This window comes from Sardina pilchardus, chromosome 15 (genome assembly GCF_963854185.1).
Source record: "Sardina pilchardus chromosome 15, fSarPil1.1, whole genome shotgun sequence".
Taxonomy (NCBI): Eukaryota; Metazoa; Chordata; class Actinopteri; order Clupeiformes; family Clupeidae; genus Sardina; species Sardina pilchardus.
In genome coordinates this window covers 33394369-33414736 of record NC_085008.1, presented here as the reverse complement: position 1 = coordinate 33414736, position 20368 = coordinate 33394369, and the positions used below count along the sequence as shown (strand labels likewise).

General features: G+C 40.2%; 2 protein-coding genes across 2 annotated transcripts in view; both read right to left on the bottom strand.

Annotated features, from left to right (window-relative positions):
• Positions 1 to 18834, bottom strand: part of LOC134101637 (cation channel sperm-associated auxiliary subunit gamma-like) — a 67600-nt gene extending 48766 nt beyond the window's left edge. Inside the window, exons 1-4 of the mRNA XM_062555343.1 lie at positions 18740 to 18834; positions 5065 to 5123; positions 4706 to 4953; positions 2891 to 2944 (exon numbers count right to left, since the gene is read on the bottom strand). Coding sequence (XP_062411327.1) covers positions 2891 to 2944; positions 4706 to 4951 — 300 coding nt within the window. The 5' untranslated portion in view covers positions 4952 to 4953; positions 5065 to 5123; positions 18740 to 18834. The remainder of the gene's footprint in view (positions 1 to 2890; positions 2945 to 4705; positions 4954 to 5064; positions 5124 to 18739) is intronic.
• LOC134102312 (uncharacterized) lies at positions 638 to 2034 on the bottom strand. The gene is made up of 4 exons (XM_062556389.1): positions 2008 to 2034; positions 1351 to 1516; positions 1010 to 1122; positions 638 to 873 (listed from the first exon to the last, which is right to left on the bottom strand). The coding sequence occupies exons 1-4, from the start codon at positions 2032 to 2034 to the stop codon at positions 646 to 648; spliced, it is 534 nt and encodes a 177-aa protein (XP_062412373.1). The 3' UTR covers positions 638 to 645.
• Positions 18835 to 20368: the final 1534 nt, after the last annotated feature.

Genomic DNA, 20368 nt, shown 5'->3' with positions numbered 1-20368 from the left:
ACAAGTATACAGTATTTTTAAGTGTTATTTACAAATAATTAGACAAACGTAAATACATATATTCTATCAGATCATATCTTCTTGCCAATCCACAGATCCAGCAGGTGACTGGAAATACGCCTTAAGCTGGTCACGCTGTTCTTTTGCAGTGGTTGTGGCATTTCGTGCCCTGCTCAATGCCACAGAGTTTAATGCCCCACCTCTTCGCCATGTTCCAGAGACAAGCCTGTGGCTCTCATCCTCAGTATCAACAAAGGCTGGGGGGACATAGGCCTCTGAGCCTTTCTCTCGCAGGAAATTGTGGATGGAAAGTGCAGCAAGTGTAATGGCTGTCACTTTGTCAGGATCAAGTGCAATGTTTGTCAGAAAGACACGCAATCTGTTGGCTAAAATTCCAAACGCGTTCTCCACTGTGCGCCTTGCTCTTGATAGGCGATAATTGAAAATTCGCTGGTCATGATCGAGATTTCGGTGGGGGAATGGCTTGATTAGATCGGTGCGGAGGGGGAATGCTTCATCGCCAACAAACATATAGGGCATGATCACGTTGGAGTTTGGAAGTGGCTCAGGTTTAGGAACATTTAGTAGGCCTCTGTCCATGGCTCTGCGGAGGTCTGATTGACCAAACAGACTTGCGTCAGACATTCATCCCTGAGTACCAACACTGGCATACACAAATTTGTAGTTGGCATCAACTACTGCCATAAGCACCACAGAAAATCTGCCTTTATAATTGTAAAAAAGGCTTCCAGAGTTAGCAGGGGGTTGGATATAGACGTGCTTTCCGTCGATTGCACCAAGGCAATGGGGAAATTGACACCTATCTTGAAATCCCCTTGCCACTTCTCGCCAACCCGCCTCTGTTGTTGGTGTCTGGAAAAGAAATAAATCACAAGTAGAAATCTGCATTAGTTCAGAGGTGTCTGTAAATGGTAGAAAGGGGGAAAAATCCTTTCCAAACTCTACTGTTACAATTCACAGTTATTGTTATGTCAATGTTATAGCATACCTTCAGGTGATCCTTCAAGACCACACATAACGCCTCACAGGTCTCCGTCACAATCTGGCCAATTGTTGATCTTCCAATGCGGTACTGGAAGCACAGAGACCTAAATGACTCACCTGAAAAGATAAACAAATGATTGTCTCTGACATTAATGATCATTGCCCATTCCCCTCCCACAAACACACACACACACACACACACACACACACACACACACACACACACACACACACACACACACACACACACACACACTTACAGTATTTCAATGCATATGACTAAGCTACATAAATTCTCCTGGGTTTATTTTAAAATCTTAATCTACAGGTGATAATTCCATTTACCGGTTGCAAGGAATCGCAGAGTAACAGACAGCCGCTGTCTGGCAGTGATGGCCTTCCTCAGCGTTGTATCCTTCCTCTGGATAAGAGGTTGGACCTTGTCGAGGAGGAAATTGAAGTCATCCACATCCATCCTGAGAAGCTCACGGAACCCCCTTCTGTCAGTCTCCTACAAATAAAAGGGAACATATTTCAACATGTTTTACTGAATAGGGATTTTCGATTTTAATTACAAGTACAGGCTTAATGTTTAATGTACATGTAGGCCTTGTGTGCGTTAAGGGGCTGCACATGAGCGAACATGTCCGGCAGATTCTTTGCTACCTGTCCTTAATCCTATGGCTGTGTAGACGTTGATGCCCACTTATGATGTGTAGACTAATCATAGTTTACGGTGGGCTATTAAGCCATTAACACCACTAACTCGTGGATACTTTGGATAAAAGCGCCTGCTATACATAACATGCTTAACTGACTTAATCTTGTTATTGCCGGGATAGACATTAGACATCGCTACAGTATATTATGTAGCCTAGGCTAGGCCTACTCGACAAATAGTAACGTTAAGTAGCTACTTTGAAAACTTTTCGCCGCGAGCCTGGGTGTTAACGTCAAGTTAACAGCTAGCAGTAAGGGTTCTTGATAAAGGCTAAAACATACCTCCAGTTCTTTTTGAAGGACAGCCATCCCGTATTCTCCTCTTCGTGATACCCATGAGCGAGTCCACACTCATTTCTTCTTCTTTTTCTTCTCCTTCTCCGCACAGAAGACAGCAAGTACGACACAAAGCGCGTCCGTATCCATTGTGATCGCCCGGCCTTTTGTTGACAGCTGCTTCTATGATAACATGCAACGTGACCGATGGATCGGTGTATGTGGCCACTCTACCGACCAAGACGCGGAGAGGTTTTCATGATTCTAAAATCGTATAGTGTGACATGGTAGATCGTAAACGACAATCGTGAGCGACAAAAAAATCGTATAGTCTGACCAGGCTTTAAGGATACCATATAAGAAATTTTGTGCAACGCCCTTAAATACATTCCTTACCTAAGGAGAAATTAAGCCTTAAGGCCCGTTCACACCAAGAACGATAACGATAACTATAACCATAACGATAAAAGCGTCCACACTGGCCAACGATAAGAAAAGTCTCTCCTCATGTTAATGAATGTGATAGCTAGAATATTATGGGTTCTGATTGGCTGTTAGCTTTTTATCGTTCTCAAAATCGCTCTGAAAGTGATCAACAACGATATCGTTCTTCATGTCGTTATCGTTATAGTTTATGTGTGAACGTTGTCATTCATATTAACGAGAGCGATATTTATTTATAGTTATCATTATCGTTATCGTTCTTGGTGTGAACGGCCCTTAAAGGTTGATACTTAAGGAACAAAACTTAAGGTGCTTTGTGCAACCGGCCCCTGTGCTTTAAGCAGCCTAATTAAAAGATCCGGGCCATACTTTGAGGATTTACGGTAAGCAAGTCCCTGAAAACCTGTGAGAGTTACTTTGAGCTACCAAGTTATTTTTTTCTTACTTTGTCCCCGCAGTTTAGGTTTATCCTTAGATAGTAGGGGAATCCATAGTAAGTCTGTAGAGGAGAGAAATGATTTATGCAATTTCTGTTAAACATTTAATGCTTTGACCATATAAAATCCTAGTCATTACATCAATTGAAATTATTTGTGACCCTGCAAGGTGAAACCAGTCGCTTTGGTGAAATGTTCACGTGCTCAAGTGAACGGCCATAAACTAAGCTTTCCGATGATATGTATATTGATGGCATTGCAATCACATCAGTGGCAATTAATTTGCAATGACTAGCATGCTAATAGCGATTTACGTTAACGCACCTAAACCACAGCTGTCGGTAACATAGCAACGACGTTCTATGTTGATATCTTGCTAGGCTGTCCGAAACAGAGTTTTTAGCTGCTACCTTGTTGCCTTCTACGGCAACTCACTCGCTAGGCAGTGAAGGCAGTGAGGCAGTAGGCAGCTGCCTTCCGTTTTGGACACAGCCCATGTCATATTTTATATTTTGACATTTTCCCGTTGAAAATCCTTATATGTTATTGACCATTATACAAATTATGTGTGTTTTCCTCAAACTTATTAATGACATTTTACACCATTTCAAAGAGCTATTTCTCCTGATTACAATGGTGGGTATTGTATCCGTCATGTAGCATAACCACACAATGGCCCTCATTTATGAAATGTGCGTACGACCAAAAACAGGCGTAAAACAGGCGTACGCTTGTTTCCACGTAAAGTATGCCATTTATCAATGTGAACGTGATCGGTGCTATACGCTCAAATCTCACGTCTAGTCTGAACTCGTGTACGCAAGTTTTTCAGGCGGCATAGCATCGCGCAGCAGTAAATCGGCGGTGCATTAGAAAGTAGAATAGTTGAATTGATGGACTATCTCGGACATAACACCTTTCCTGTACGTGCAGCCTATTTGCTGTAATGTAGCATATTATATTGACACATTTCATGGCTTAGGATAGCCATATAGGAGATGATTACTTTCTCTTTGGAAAACGCAACATTCATGAATTATATATTTTAAATTATTTTCAAAGGGCAAATTTCAGTGTCGCACGGTTTTGTAATGAATGTATAGTATGATGCATTCTCTCTGCGAAAATAAAGCGCTGCGCTTAAATCACTCTAGTCTCCCGCCCTCCTTGATGACAGCTTCTAGCTGTCAAAATTAACAAGGTTCAGCTGGACGTCACTGTGGCTCGAGATCACTAATGATCTCTTTTGGACTTACAATGCACCTTCATGTCGTAATTCTAGGGGCGAGGCCATTAAAACGAGCATATACTAGCTATATGGGCGTGATATTTAAATCACGCCCCTACGTCTCCAGCCGCCACATTTATCAACACATGTTTATTCTTACGCTGGAATTGGAGTGATACGAAAGTTTGATGAATCACACGTGAGCCCCGTCATAAAATGATTTCTGCGCTCAGATATACGCTGGTTTCTACGCTCTGTTGATAAATGAGGGCCAATAAGTGCCGCAAGGGCATCAATTCTGAAAAAAAATGTAATGTTCCATGCAGTCTGCAAAGGGTTAAAGCGGCGTGGAGAAAGGGAATGACTGCTAATGTGTTGAATCTTTACATAAATAGAGTCAGGGTTTAAACAGTCAAAACATATGTTTCACACTATGAAAATGTAGACTGAATTATGCGAAAACATGAAATTCAACATTTTAACCTGTGCGTTTGTTTATCGTGGATTTTCTCAAAATAGCACCGTGCATGCACAAAGCCACTGGATTCGCTTTGCAGGGTAATATTTGTCTGTTCATATTATGTTTCTTTCTCACAGTGTGTTCTGTGTCAACAGGTTGGTCAGTAAGAGACTTGATAACTGGGTTCACTGTGAGGCTAAGTTTCTGCTTCTCCATGCCACCAGAGTTGCTCATGACGTCCAAGTTCATATTGCACAGATATGGAGACGTTAGTGGGTCCCTCAGTTCACACAATTTCACAGCCCACACACAAGTATCCATCTTTGCCACCACACAGGGCCACAGAAGGCTGAAAATTGCCAGTACTAGGCTGAAATGCATTTCTGGTGATAAATAGGAACAGGTTAAGTAGGCCAAGGAAATGTACATCTTAAGCAACCAGTTACTCATAATAATACTAAATAAACAATGAATGCAACAGAGCAATAACTTACTTCTGGTGTCCTCGCTGGAAAAATCTACCTGAAGAGGACAACTGGCATACTGAATTCGCCTGAAATACAACAGTCAAAAAGACGATCTAGTCACACATTTTGGTCACAGAATACAACGTACACTGGTACTTGCATTTCTTAGAGCATATGGATAACTAGCCTATGTCTGTTTTATCCAGTGGATGTAAAACAACTACAAGTGTTTGTATAAAACGTAGTATGTTAATCAAACGCAAGCAGGTGACTATCACATTGGATTGCATTAAAAATCAAAAGAAATTGTTTGTTTCTATACACTTCATATTACTCAGAACTTAGATGAATATCCCAACCATGTTTTAGAAAATAAATACATTTTAAGGTTATTCTCAGTCGCACCATATGACATTTTTTAAGGACGTAACCAATTCAAAAACATTTTTTTTTTAAAAACACAAAAAATGCTTAATATAGATGTTAAACATAGATTTATGCATACCTGACATTACCCAGGGGGCAAAGGGGGTTTTACAGACATGGGCTGCTGTAAAAGGTTGTCATGCAAAAACAAAATCTAGGATGTCCCAGGATCACAACCTGGTGGACAACCCGGTCAACAAGCTGCTGTTTGTGTGTTATCGCCCTTTTTATGCCCCATTATAAGTCTATGGACGAATATTACGGGGTGAATAGGGTAAACGTTTTAACAAATAGATATCCCCACAAAAATTCCTCAGATGATCATTTACATTAAAGCGTAAGTTTGGTGGAAAATGAAAATAAAGCTATTTTCTGAATGAAAATACATCAACTAAGCCGTGGAGGAAGTAATTATCGCTCATCACGCAGTACAGAGCTAGCACTGGCAAAAGCTACAGTGGGTTAGCATGGGGCTTCTGAAGCACAGAAATGTCACGCGAGATCTCACACGAGAGCTTGTGAACTTTCCTTCGTGAGGAACTGGAGTGTTCATAACAGTCTTCTTTTATAAACGTCGGGTTCGTGAGCCAAGTCGTTGGTGGTTCGTTTTATGTGTAGACACCTAGAGCAAGCTTCTGACGAGGTTTGGCGCTGTTTTGAGCAATGTTAGCGGTTTAAAAATGCGATTTTGGAATAGCTCCCGTGCTTCCGTGTGAATAACTCCCGTGCTTCCGTGTGAATCTCGGGTGAAGTTTCTGTGGTTCAGATTGGGTTGCGGTCTCGAACTGATTCTACGTGTATACAGACTATTCCAAAGTTTACAGACTGATTGGTGCTTCGTTTTATGTGTAGACACCTAGAGCAAGCTGCTGACGAGGTATGCCGCTGTTTTGAGCAATGTTAGTGGTTTAAAAATGCGATTTTGAAAGCGCATGGCTGAAAGCGCCATGCTAACCCACTGTTTGCGATTTTGGGCTGTAGCTTTTGCCAGTGCTAGCTCTGTACTGCGTGATGAGCGAAAATTACTTCCTCTACGGCTTAGTTGATGTATTTTCATTCAGAAAATAGCTTTATTTTCATTTTCCGCCAAACTTACGCTTTAAGGCAATACTTTTTGGTATTGCAAGTTTTTTTAAATATCATGTACAAATATGTAAATGAGGCATCATACACTTAAATGTACGCAATAGCCTAATTATCAAAGGTTTGGCCAGTACCTTATGGGTAAATACTGTAAGAAACAGCCTAGGCTGAGCCTAACCTACGTATTTTCTAGGATCTTACACCCTGTAGATGCTTTAACCCTTAGATGCATAGGCTACCAATACCTACACTCTTCCATGAGTGGGGTCAAAAATGACCCCAATTAGAATGCATGCGTTTTTTGCTGTAAACTCAAATAATGTCTCTCATTTTGGTTAAAGATGATGATTTTTATTATATATTTGTCTAAAATGTTTTTATTTCATGTTGGACATATTGATGCATCACTTTTTATTAACATTTTATTACAAAACAGCTTTTAGATAGGCAAAAAAGGTAAACATCCTAAAATTATCTCAACATAGGTGAATAGGGTAACATTTTTAACTTAGAGATATCTTCATGAAACTTTACCAGTTGAATACTCACATAAATAGGAGAAAAAAACGTATTGCAAGTTTTCTGTATTTATGTTTGCATATGCTAATTAGGTCATGTCTAATTAAATATGCGCTAATTTGCATATATGTTTTGATGCAAAGAATCTGACCATTGGAAAAAGCCAGGTTGAAAATATTTTTTTTGTAGTGTTAATATATCAAATAAAAAAACATTTACAGAGGTGATTATGAATATCTTCTTTTGTTATCCAGTAAATCAGAAGGTACTGCCAATTGGCTTTAAAAAAAATATTTTTGCCCTATTTTTAGGCATAAAAAGTCATACAAATCAGGCTAAGAACGCTATATCAACAAATCCCTCTGTAAATATCGCTTGGTGAATTCTGCTTCACAATTATAGAAAGAGCGGACATCGAAGGATCAAAAAGCGACGTCGCTATGAACGCTTGGCCGCCACATTATATGATGATACTTATATTTATGTTGTTGTGTAAAAATAGCCTTCAGGATGGTGAAACTGCTGACATGAGATGTGATAATCAACAGTAAATGTATACCTGACTGCCACAGTTGATAAAAATCAAAAGATCCTAGGGTTAACTTTTGAAATTCCATAGAAAATGCTTGGGGTCATTTTTGACCCCACCTATGCGGATCGGTGGTACTGATACAAAACATTAAATTACTTAAAAAATATAACAGTTAGAAACAAATCCAAATGGCCTCATGTCAAAGACAACCTATTTGAGGAATACATAGAAGGTTAAATGAAAAAAAATTAAAATGAAGAAGATACTGCAAGAAAACAACCTCTGGGGTCATTTTTGACCCCACTTATGCATCTAAGGGTTAATATGTGCTGAGACCAGTTTCACCTTCTTCCACAACATTTGACAATGAATCTCTCTATAGTATTTGCATTGTATTGTAATGCATTGATTCTCAATGTACACCCATGTAGCTTTAGGTTTGTGTAACCGAAAATTGTCCCATGTTAACATTCACAGCATAGCCGGACCTTTCACCAAAAGTTAGTTTGGTTGATAGAGGAGCACTTTAAGGCCCCTTAGTCCAAGGCTATAAATGTATGCAAATTCGTGCATATTTCATTTGATAATGGTTCATCTACATAATGTATAAAGTGTTTCAGAAAACTTGCAATACAAAAAAGTATTATCTTACAGTGAGTAATCATCAAAAGAATTTTTGTGGGAATATCTATTTGTTAAAATTGTTACCCTATTCACCCCATGATATAGATATAGGGCTCTATTATCAGGATCAAATGGGCATTGTCGCAAGTCACTCGCGCAAGTTTCTTTGGGGGCGGTCCTAGCGCAAAAGGCTATAATGACTGCGTGAAAAGTGAACATTGCGCTCGGCGCAAAGTGAAAAGGGGTTGTCTTAATTGAGTTAATTAGTCGTGGGTGTCTTTTGGGCGTAGCATGCAATAAACCAATTAGATTTCACACTCTCATTCCCTTTAAAAGCCTGGCGCATTGTTCAATGGTCTGTTGGTATTATCATGGCGGAGTTACCTGGGCGTCTACTCCAGAAGAGACCGACTTGCTCGTGCGTGAGGCATGGGCGGCGCGTAATGGAGGCTTGCCAACTTTTATGCTGGGAAATAGAGATCGCTAAGACATGTGACCAAAGTCATCAAAACACAAAGAATTATGGGTAGGTTTGGCTCGCCTGATGCCAGCCCATGTAAACCTAGTGTTCTGGGTCTATGATCTGGCATGATAATAATGAAAACTAAGCGTGAAAAAATTGTGTGAAAAACAGAACATAATCTCGCGCTTCCTTAGTGCTGCTATCCAAGCCATTCCTCGCCTTTTTGTCACCTCTGAAACATGACGTATACTATTATTTTTCCACAGTGGAAAACTATAAAAGATAAGCTTCATGTTACTCTATTGAATTTTATAACACAGCAGGTAAACGGCATTTCGACCACTGCACTTCGTTGTTCCCGCACGTCAGTAAAACAACTTAATTTTGGGCCACCTATTCCCAAAATATGTTGCGTTTTACGTCACGTTCTCAATCTCTATTGTGAAAATAATGTACATGGTGTGTGAATATTATTTTCAGTGTTGCCAGAGTCCGCTTATTACAAGCGACTTGGGCTTGTTTTTCGGTGAAGTTGGGCACACAAAGGGCATTTTAAACTAGAGATGCTCCGATCAGCATTTTTGGGGCCGATCACCGATTACCGATCATCAAAATCATGATCGGCCGATTGCCGATCACTGCCGATCACAGAATGGCAGGGGAATGAGAGTCTTTTAACAATAGTCTAGCAGAGTTTGCATCATTTGTAGAAATTAAACTAACTATGAATTAATGTAAGTGGCATAAAAGACAGTAGGCCTATAGGCTAGTCAAGATGTTGAAGAACCACCATTTATCGATTTGTATTTAGAAAATGAAATAACTTTGGCCATCTTTTCCAAATATGCAGCGAGACATAAAATGATTTCATACAAGGAGGGGGTCAGGCAGACCAACACACAGATCACCTAAATGGGATGGGACCAAATTACATTGCCTAGGCTACTTGAAAAGTATAGCTTCTAAATAGACTGACTACATTAAATGAAAAACGTGTTACACCAAAACCTACTGCCTCAAAGTGCAAAACTATGGCCTTTTCTCTGTTCCAAATCCCCCAAAAAAGAAATAATACTGTAAGCAATAAATTGCAAGTCTTTTTTATCTTGGAATCCCCCGTGACTGAAACATGCCGTTAAATGCCACCAGTTTGAGTCAATAAAGTGCGCTGTTAAGCTAGCAGGGACATTGGACAGGCGTCTGCGCTTGGGAAGCTAATATGCCTATTCTTCAGCTTGTCAATGTAGGCTACACTGTTTGGTAACGCGGGGAGATACACATTAGGCTAGTATTTTATGCCTGCGGGGTAATATCGTGGATCAAGGCAGGTTAGGGCAGACTTACATTGCGCGATATTGCCATGTTTTCACAGTCGATGAATAAATATCCAAAGTCGGGACAGAAATCATGGCGCGGCGCGCTCCCGTGTACTCGTTTAATGTAAGGTGTTAATTAGCGGTTGTAAGCCAGTCGGAGTCTTTTTCTAATTCTGCCGTTACAACAATATCAAACATGTCTGATATTATCGCATGTCTGCATAGGCCTAGTCTGTGACTAGTTTGTGACTTAAAACTCTATGATTTGTCTTTAGATGTGAGAGTCTGACTGTCTTTCAAAAATCTTTTAGGCTACAGATATTTGCAAAATCGTAACTGGGCTTTATCCTCCACAACGAAATAGAGGTTGTTCGAGGAGGCAAATTAATTCTGAACGTAATGCCTTTCCATCTTATCATCCCTATCGTTAGTAGGCCTAAAGTCGGCTGATTGAAGGATGGGGAAGTTGGCTGGTTTAGTTTCTCATACCCGACATATTCAGTTGTCCGTCAGTGGTGTTAAAACGTCTTTGGTGGCTTCCACCTCGAGGGATTTCAGCACGACATACATTGCAAATGGTTAATTTTACACTGAACCTTTAGCCTACTCATGTTTGCCACTGCAAGCTCCTCTCTACTCTAGGCTGTTGTGTGCCTGTGCGCCGCGCCTGCAGGTGAAAAAATGTCACGCAAGTAATTTAGGTCACATGATCGGCTTTTTTGATCGGCGCTTTTGAGCTTCACCGATCAAGCCATTTTTAGCCAATATCGGCCGATCATGATCGGCGGCCGATCGATCGGAGCATCACTAACAATTTGTCTTGCAACATTGTAATTGAGGCTTAGCATACCCTACAACAGGGCTATTCAACTTCAGTACCAAGAGGGCCGGATGGAAAAATCACTGGGTTTTCAGGGGCCGCATAAAATAAGACGCCGCAAAATAATTGTATCCAACAATATTTGATAAAATCAGAGTAAAATTCAGTTCAATTCAATTGAATTTTACACACTGGCAGAAACTAAGAACATAGCCTATTATCCATATCCATAAAAAAATCTTCTCAGACAGGTGATAGGCTGCGACACAAACTATAGAAGTATTTGAAAACACCCAGGCTAACCATAGTAGGCCTAGGCTATTTCATACCTGATGTCTGATAGCTGCCATATCATGCATCAGTGGGAAAAATTGCAGTGTTGATTTAACTAGCCTACTTCAAGATAATTAGGCTCATAAGTGTTTCAAACACACACAGCCTACAGCGCCAATCTCTCAAATATACAAGCATTGAATTTAAAGAAAGAGTAATGCCAGCTCTGCCTCTGTTTATCTATTTCACGATTTCTTACCGCCAAAGATTCTAAACTTCGAGCCTGCGCAAATCACAAACAATAACATTCCCACGAGTTGAGTGAAGATGGCTCTGTCTAAAGAAATGTCTAATTGACAACGAGAATCGTTCATTTTACCCTCTGCAACAAGTACGAGACTTTCATGTTTATTGTGCAACGAATCCATCGCTGTAAAGAAAGAATATAAAGTCAAGAGGCAATTCTCTACAAACCACAGCTCCTTCACTAACTTTCCCGAGGGCTTGGAGGAACGGAGACCGGGTATGATTGTAACATTTTTGATTTGCGCAGGCTCGAGGTTTAGAATCTTTGGCGGTAAGAAATCAACATTTAATCAACATTTAATGATAACATTTAAAACTAGTTACACATTTGGAAATGTCAGTTTGTGTAGTGATGTGCTGTGAAGAATTAGTCTGGCCAATAGGGGCGGGCCGACAGTGCGCTACTCGCCAATCATATGATCTATGCACACCCGTCAAAGCAAGTTAATTCTCATGACGAGACACGCGGGCCACAGGAAATTTGAAGCGGGCCACATCTGGCCCGCGGGCCGCTAGTTGAATAGGCCTGCCCTACAAGACATTAAGCTTTAACGTCTGGCTTTGGCTAGTCGATTCCGGCAAGCACACCAATTGTCTACCTGTTTTGATCTGGAATAGGCGTAACTCTAGCTTTGCTTTCCATCCTTTCTGTTTTCGTTGTTGCGATATAATATCCATGATGAGTATTGAGTTGTGACTTAGCTTCACATTGTGTACTGATAACGCTAGCCGAGTTAAAGAAAACAAATAGTTGCCCGCCTGCGTGCGTAATTTCTCCTGCTTGAACAACATGTGTGCGCGTGGATGTAACTCTGCATTAAGTTAATTTTGATAACGTGTTGACTAACTTCAGGCCTACTTAATATAGAAAATTGTAAATAGCCTGATGGCATGCAGCTAATGGGATACTGTGCATGCATAGTTGGTAAAGTATGGTCGGCCAATTTCGTGTGAATACACACGGGACATTTTCTCCCGTTGATGAGTAGCCTCATCAGGGTTCGTACACCTTTTTCATGGCCAAATTCAAGCACTTTTTAAGGACTTTCAAGACCAGTTTTCCAGTACCGAAATCGAGTGTAAACAAATCCAAAGCCCTGTTGTTTGAGGTCACCGTAGGACAAAAAACCAGAAAATTTGATACAACCTAAGCCCAATATATAACCAGCAGCTATCATTAGGTTAACTGAATGGGGCATAGAAAATGGAACCATTTCATTAGTGTTTGCTGCTGCTCTATTTGGTCTATGTCATATCAAATTTCCTTGTTCTATTTCTTACTGACAGCACTCGATAATGTTGAACAGCATGGATTGATTCACACCATATTTCAGGGGTGTGATTGGCAAAGGACAACATTTTTTGAAAAATAACCCCTTAAATGATGACATCTGATGACTTTTATGAGAACTATTGATAAACTGTGATACATATATTTCAAACATTATAACCACAATATAGTCTATATATAAGTCTATAACTAATTTATAGCAAAGTAGCCTATAGGCCTACTCAAGACTCAACCAGATATGGCTGAAATATGTAGGCTATCATGATCATTTTGCCAACAATGATGTAGAACACATATAGCCTGCCCCCTTACAGTCCTCTAGTCCTGATAGTGAACCATAGGCCTATAGATATTGATGCTGTTTGAAGAGGTTGCTCCGAAGAAAATCAAATTGCACCACTCCCTCTCCTTCCAAAGTATCATGTCCGCCCTCCTCCTAAAATAAATGGCAGGCCCTACTGTTATATGCTTCATAACTAGTTGTTCAAGTGCACACACTAAATGGGAAGCTATGATTAAAATTCAGACTGTGCCTTTAAATAAGCGACTTTTTTCATCTATCAGCACAATGCGACAGTAAGCCACTATAAAATCAGCTCAATATTATGTGCAAGACTGATGTTTACCAAGCATGCCAGCGTGTTGATATCTCATCACTATCATACGTTTTCTCATAGTGAGATGGCTATCCCGAAATATGTTTTGAATGACATGGGGCGCATGGGGGTGAACGGCTAGACAAACACGAAATGACAAGGTGTTAACTAAACAATTTAGTAGACCTAAGGTCGACAGGCTTTGTGGTTAACACGATGAAAGCCAGTAGGCTAGTCGGTCACAGCTAACTTCAAGCACAATAGCTAAGACTTACACGCGCATAAATTAAAAGTCAATTATCAGCATCACGAGATTGCTGCTGTCATTATTATCGAAAAATCCAGACACGTCAAACTGGACGCGAACGCGTGGCAAAGCCAAAACAACTTCATAAATGATGTCTCTTTAAATAAATAATTTTACCTTTACCGTTTCATGGCTTCTGCTAAGAAACAAATAGTTCACCACACACATCGAACTTGCATCAAACATTCATCAACACACGTCTGCTTTCACTTTCAATGAAAAAGACTATAGCGAACGGACATGTTTGCGGAGTGATGAATGAGAAGCACCAAACCCGTCGTCTTTGTCAGCGCAGCGCATAGACAGCAAATTAATTTTATTTCCCTTCATTTAATAATTGGTCTATTTAGGTCAGACTGCCGAGAAATATGTAGGCCTAGCACTTTCAAGCATTCACAAGCACTTTACCCAAAATCCAAGTATTTTTCAAACCTTGAAAACACCACATTAAAATCCAAGCATTTTCATGGATTTCAAGCACCCGTACGAACCCTGCCTCATGGTACGCTCAGTGCATACAGACGCACACCTGCAGGCAGGTGTCTCTGTGTGTGTGTGTGTGTGTGTGTGTGTGTGTGTGTGTGTGTGTGTGTGTACTAATGAACCCAACCAACATTGTGGTTCGACTGCACAGTTACAATAGCACAACATAGATGGGAAGGATGGCCGTATAAACTTTCATTTCCCCAGCACCTCTCAAGACAATGCCCGTCCAATGAATTATGTAAGGCTATCAATCTGCTTCAAATCTAGATGATTTTACGAGCTCTCCCTGCTTACTGAAATTCGCTGTGTGACGTCAGCACGAAATAGAATGCGAAATATTAAAATAATCGCATCGGACTCGTGTACAATTTGAGTGCGAAAATTTCGCACTCTAATTTTTCGCATTTTCGCACCGGAAATTCGTGTCGTATCTGGTCTGTACGGGCCTTTACAAGTAGACATCTTTGGTATTAATTGTATTTAAGTAATGGGAAAATATCTTCATTTGATTTTTTTTTATTCAAAATCAAACTTTATGAAATGGGCTCGGGACAGTCACGCCATATGAGCTTTTCCTGGTTTGGCTGAAAATTTTGAGAAATAGGAATATGACTGGCTTGAATGGTCCATATGTTCATATAAAACAGGTTTTTCTGAACAATATAACCACATTTATTTGCAAATTAGACATTTCTTTACTTAAGTCTGACACTCTGGACCAAAAAAAGGCCATGTCATGTCAACCACCCAAATACGTTTTAGTTTGGTGCCACCGATTCATATGAGCAGTCGTGCAATGTGTGTGTGTGATCCCTGCGCAAGTGAAACCATACGAAGGTGGGCCTACATTGATGCACGTAGGACAACACATTGTTTCGGCTATTTCGGTCTATTATGCGTGTCGAATGTAGATCACAACATGTTTATCTCTCAGCAGAGGGCACCAACTTGTTTGCTGAATTGATAAACATTTAAAAAGTGGTGGGTGGTTATTTGAAGTGACAACTACCTGAATAACATTAGTGACATTAGTTAAGTGGGTAGTTTATACTCAAGTGAACTTGCAACGATACAGTTTCAACGGAGTCCCTCAACTGTTAGTGACCTCTGTTCACAGACTAATTAAATTATTCATTCAGTGTCCTATTAACTATGATTCATTGGTATCATGCATGATTTTAGACAGTAATACTGTAATCACAATTAGTATGCTGTTATTTCTTATTAAGAGAGAAATATTATTAGAAGATTATAGGGCTGGGCGATATATCGATATTTTAGATATCGATATTTTTAAAAATAAGATATGGAATTAGACCATATCGTATATACCGATATAGTTCAAATTTGCGCTTTGATTGCTCCAGGCAAGCCACTGGCCGGAGCTCTATGCGCTGCTCCCCGCACCCACGCCCGCCCCTCCTCTTTCTGACACAGAGCGGGGTTGCACACAGCACCTAAGTTGTGTCCCTTAAGTATCAACCATAAGGCTTATGTGAGGAATTTATTTAAGGGTGTTGCACAAAATGTCTTAAATGGTATCCTTAGGTAAGGAAATTCGTTAAGTTATTTAGATTTTCATTTGCATTGAAAGGGATTTTCTGGCACGACAAATTCCAGTTCCCACGGAGATTGTTCGTTTTGCTAATATGTGCATGCTTTTCTGAGGGTGAAATGCGGGACTGACTGTCCAAAATAATATCAAGATGTGAGCACATATTGTCTATAAAATGGTATAGCGAATAACACGACAAATCTGATTATAAACTTTGACCAGTTTTACGGGTGACGCAGCCAAACACGGCGCACCTTAGAACAGTGACGTTAATTTCACGATGTTATACTGTACATCTAATGTACCTATCAGTAGCTAATGTTAGCGATAAATAACTAAATAACAGGTACGTTCAACATATGCAACTAACTAGCTTGCTCATAAGTTATGCAATTAGAAAGCAATCCACCAAACACAATAGCCTAAAGCTTAATGATCTATAATCTTACCGTGATAATTTTCGGTGACATTTATCCATTCATCAAGTAAATCCTGAGACATGAATTGAACTATACCAGCTAGCTAGTTAGATATTATCCTCTGGCTGTCATCCAAAGAGCAAGACCATTTGTGCACCAAAACATTTTTGTTACATGTTGCCTGGTGAACCAAACCAAAGCTCATAATCAGTTAGGACGACTTGAGCAAACTATGTTACCACTAGGCCTAAATAAACGACATAACTTCTGATAGGCCTATTTGATTGAAGAGTAATATTAGCAGAAGATTTATTTATTTTCAATTGTTAAAAGTGGTTAATTAACTACATTTATCAGCATTGACTCAGATAATAATATGGGTTTTCCTTTAGGCTGCTGGACATTTGTGCAAGGGTTTGAGGGATTTCTTAAGATAATAAGGAGAAAAGTCAAATACATGAGGGAAAATGTTAAGGAGAATACTTAGAGGTGTTTGTGTGACTGATCTTATGTTAGGGGGGCCTTAAATCAAATTTTAAGGGTGCTTTATTCTAGCAGCTACTTTGCGGGAAAAATATCGGGATATATATCGTATATCGATATTCAGCCTAAATATATCGGGATATGACTTTTGGTCCATATCGCCCAGCCCTAGAAGATTATTATAAAGATTATTTAGTGACATAAGGTGACACTAGCACTTATGCAGACCAGAACTGTCCCGTTTTGCTTTGCTCCCTTAGTAAGGTATTGTGTTGCAGTATCTTGATAGTAATGAAGGATCTTTGGTTGGATCATGTAGCAGCTAATGGCCGCCTAGCGCCAATGCCGAATTTCAACTAGCTGCTACATCTCTAGAGACCAATCTAGAGTAGGGTGACCAGGGGCCGGTTGCACCAACTGGTCTTTACTAAGCCTGGTCCTAACTGCTAAGTTGGTCTTTGTTAAGACCAGTCCTTAGAATTCAACTAAAGTCGGTTGCACCAGCAGAACTTGCGCCTGGTCTTAACTACGCCCGGTCTTAGCGATGCGCGTCCATGTGAATGCCTACGGAACAATGACAACTTGCCTGTTTTAAAGATTAGAACTCTATCTGCTGTCAATCACGTCCCCCGTTCGGAGGAAACCGCTGTTAAAGTGAATGACATATGTAGCCTAATGCCTAATGCGTGGCACCTATTTAACTCGCTAAATAAATAACTTAACAATTACTGTAGTTCCTTCTCATTATGTCAAGAATAAGCAAAGGAGACGCATTATAGCTTTATCCTTTCAGAGATAAGGCTACCAATAGGCTGTGGCAGAACAACACTAACTGGTAGAAGCGTTATCTGCACTGTAAAATGCAAGTAAAAAGTTTATGTTATGTAAAGAGACCCATGGAATACGGAATAACGTCAGCCAACCAGCCACGTTGTGCTAGGAATGCCGTAACAGGTAGGCAATTGTCTAACAAATGTAACGTTAGCTTACACGGTTTATTTTTATGCACTACGTAATTGTAGGGCGGGCTAGATAGCCTATGCATCTTCAAATGTTTCCAAGTGTAGCCTATGGTTATCCCTATTAGGAATGTACAATAAGCTGTTAATAAAGGTTTTTAATTCGTGAATGATACCGAAAGCCCCTCTAAATGATTGCCAGGCTGGCGTAGCGAAGTGTCAACCTAAAACGAATGCTAGCTGACCAACAAGCGAGTATGGGAATAATAACAATGTAGTTTGCGCTGTAGAAACGACTGTGAGAAGTGCTCAAATGTTGGTCTTAAGAAATTACGCCTACTACTGAGTAGGCGTAAGATCTACGCCCGGTCTTAGCGAAAAGAATGCTTAAGCCTAGATGGTGCAACTGGCGTATCTATCAGGTTGGACTTAGAACGCTGAGTTAGGACCGACGTAGCTTAAGACCGGGCGTAAGCATATTGGTGCAACCGGCCCCAGATGTCCCCGGTTTCAGGGGACAGTCCCCGTTTTGGCTGCCTGTCCCCTGGAAAATACAGCAAAACAACCAATGTCCCCTTTTTGAAGATAGAATTTGTATTTCAATTCAATTTTCAGATTGTTAGTCAAACTGAAAATGTCCCCGTTTCCCCCCACATTTTTGGAATTACTTCCCTGGTTTTGGTCTCGGGACATCTGGTCACCTTAATCTAAAGCGATATAGCGATATCAAAACGTGATTTAAAGAGTTGGTCTGAATAAATAAGTATGGACACCTAATACTCTAGCAGCTACTACAATGTTGTATAAATTGAACCAAAAACAGTGACGGAATAAAGCGAGCTTGCTGGTGTTAATATCTGTTAGCAGCTAACGTTAACGTTAACGTCAACGACACAATGAAATGGCCGCCAGAGGAAACTGTAAAACGTGTAACTGTACATTACGAATCATAAAAATGAGTATACAGATGGGTGACATTTATCACTTAAGAATGAAGGCAAATATAAATGTTTGTAAGTACTGAGTTGGTGTAGCTAACCTACTCTGCGTTAGCTGCTAACTTACCCTATAATTTACCGTAAAGGGGGGGGGGGGGGGGGGGGGGGTCATAGCTAACGTTAACGTTAGCTTAGTTTACCTAGAAATTGCGAACACAATTCCGTTCATTTGTTATTCTAACTTGACAACCGTTCACATTAGTTTACCCGGATACTACACGACACAGACAAACAGCTCAAGCTTACCAGCAAATTAGGATGGGTTGTGTCTCTTTGCAGTGAACGCAGTCTGTACAGTGTACACTGTATACTTGCTTTAAACCTAGCTGCTACCCGCTTTATTCACCTCGAACGTTCTAAGGAGCTTAATGGGTGCCTCTCATTCGTCGTTTTACGAGTCCTCCTTTCCCTCCTCGGCCCTCGATTCCACTGATCTAGATTAAGAATGATGGGGCGGCTACTATGGGGTAGTCTATCCACTTATTTTTATAGATCAGTGGGAACGAGACTAAAGGACCGAGCATCGAGGATCGAGGAAGGATGTTGAAAGAGCCCCCATGTAGCTGCTTTTGCGGGATTATTTTTAGTCAGAAAATCAATGTTTGCATTTGCTCAGATGTCTTTATGAGGTTTAAAAGATGAGCGTTGTTATACTAACTAGAAAATGTAATTCCATGGAAGGAATTACCATTGCATGTAAAAACAGGTTGCTGTGTAAAACATTGTATTAGGCCTGTAGTTAAACAACAGCGGCTACTATATGACACAGAAGCATAGATAAATAACAATAATCCACTAAAATTACTTGGAAACCCACATTTTAAAAGTGATTTATGAAAATGCATCAACATTGTGGATAGTATTCATTTATCTTCATTTCTTAGAATTTAAAAGACTGAAATGAAGTTGCCAACTTCAAACGAGTTGCAAGCCTGACACTTTAAAATTCACCTACAGTGAAACGACTGGTAGGATAGCCTACTCATGAAATGAATTTAGTTGACTTAAGCTACTAACTCGATTAGCAGCTAACAATCGCCAACAGCTAATACTAAGATACCAACTAAAAAATAGTTTTGTATTCCTTTCGTGTACATTTGATTGTTTTACAATTTATTGCCTTAAGCATGATCAATCCATGCATCAGGGCCCGTATTCACAAAGCATTTTATCTTACCACTAAGAGTACTCCTAAATCGCGCTAGAAGATTTTAGTTAGGAGTTTTCCCCTAAAAGTTATTCACAAAGCCTTTCAGACCTACTTTTAGTAAGGAGAAACGCCCACTCCTAAACTAAAAGTGAGTCTTCGTTGCTATGGTTGACGTCATTACTCATGCACGAGCTTGATGAAAGTGACCACCTTGATTGGCTGGTGATTATAACGCGGGAATGATGGCAAACCTCCCCTACAATGACGAGTTCAGTGACAGGTGTTAGGTCTTAGCTGGTGAGAATCATAGACCTAAAAGAAAGAGAATGCGTGCGCTATGTCGGGCTGTGAAGGATGGAAGATGATGAATAAATAGGCATAGCCTTAAAGGGATATTCCGCCATTTTTGGAAATACGCTCATTTTCCACCTCCCCTCGAGCAAAACAATCGATAGGCCTATTTACCTTGCTCCCGTTCATCCAGCCATTCTGTGAGTCTGGCGATACAACTTTTAGCTTCAGCCTAGCATAGATCATTGAATCGGATTAGACCATTAGCTTCTCGCCTGCTAGCTTCATGTTTAAAAGTGACTAAGATTTCTGGTAATTTTCCCATTTAAAACGTGTCTCCTCTCAAGTTAGAAAGTGCAATAAGACCAACTGAAAATGAAACCTGGCGTTTAGGCTGATTTGACATGGAACTACACTCTCATCTGGCGTAATAA

Bases quoted from the DNA above. Each gene is read 5' to 3' on its own strand.
- LOC134102312 (XM_062556389.1), bottom strand. From the start codon at position 2,034: ATGGCTGTCCTTCAAAAAGAACTGGAG. The intron at 1,517-2,007 runs GTATGTTTTAGC...TTTTATTTGTAG, and splicing joins TCCTTCAAAAAGAACTGGAG to GAGACTGACAGAAGGGGGTT. The intron at 874-1,009 runs GTATGCTATAAC...TTTCTTTTCCAG, and splicing joins TCTTGAAGGATCACCTGAAG to ACACCAACAACAGAGGCGGG.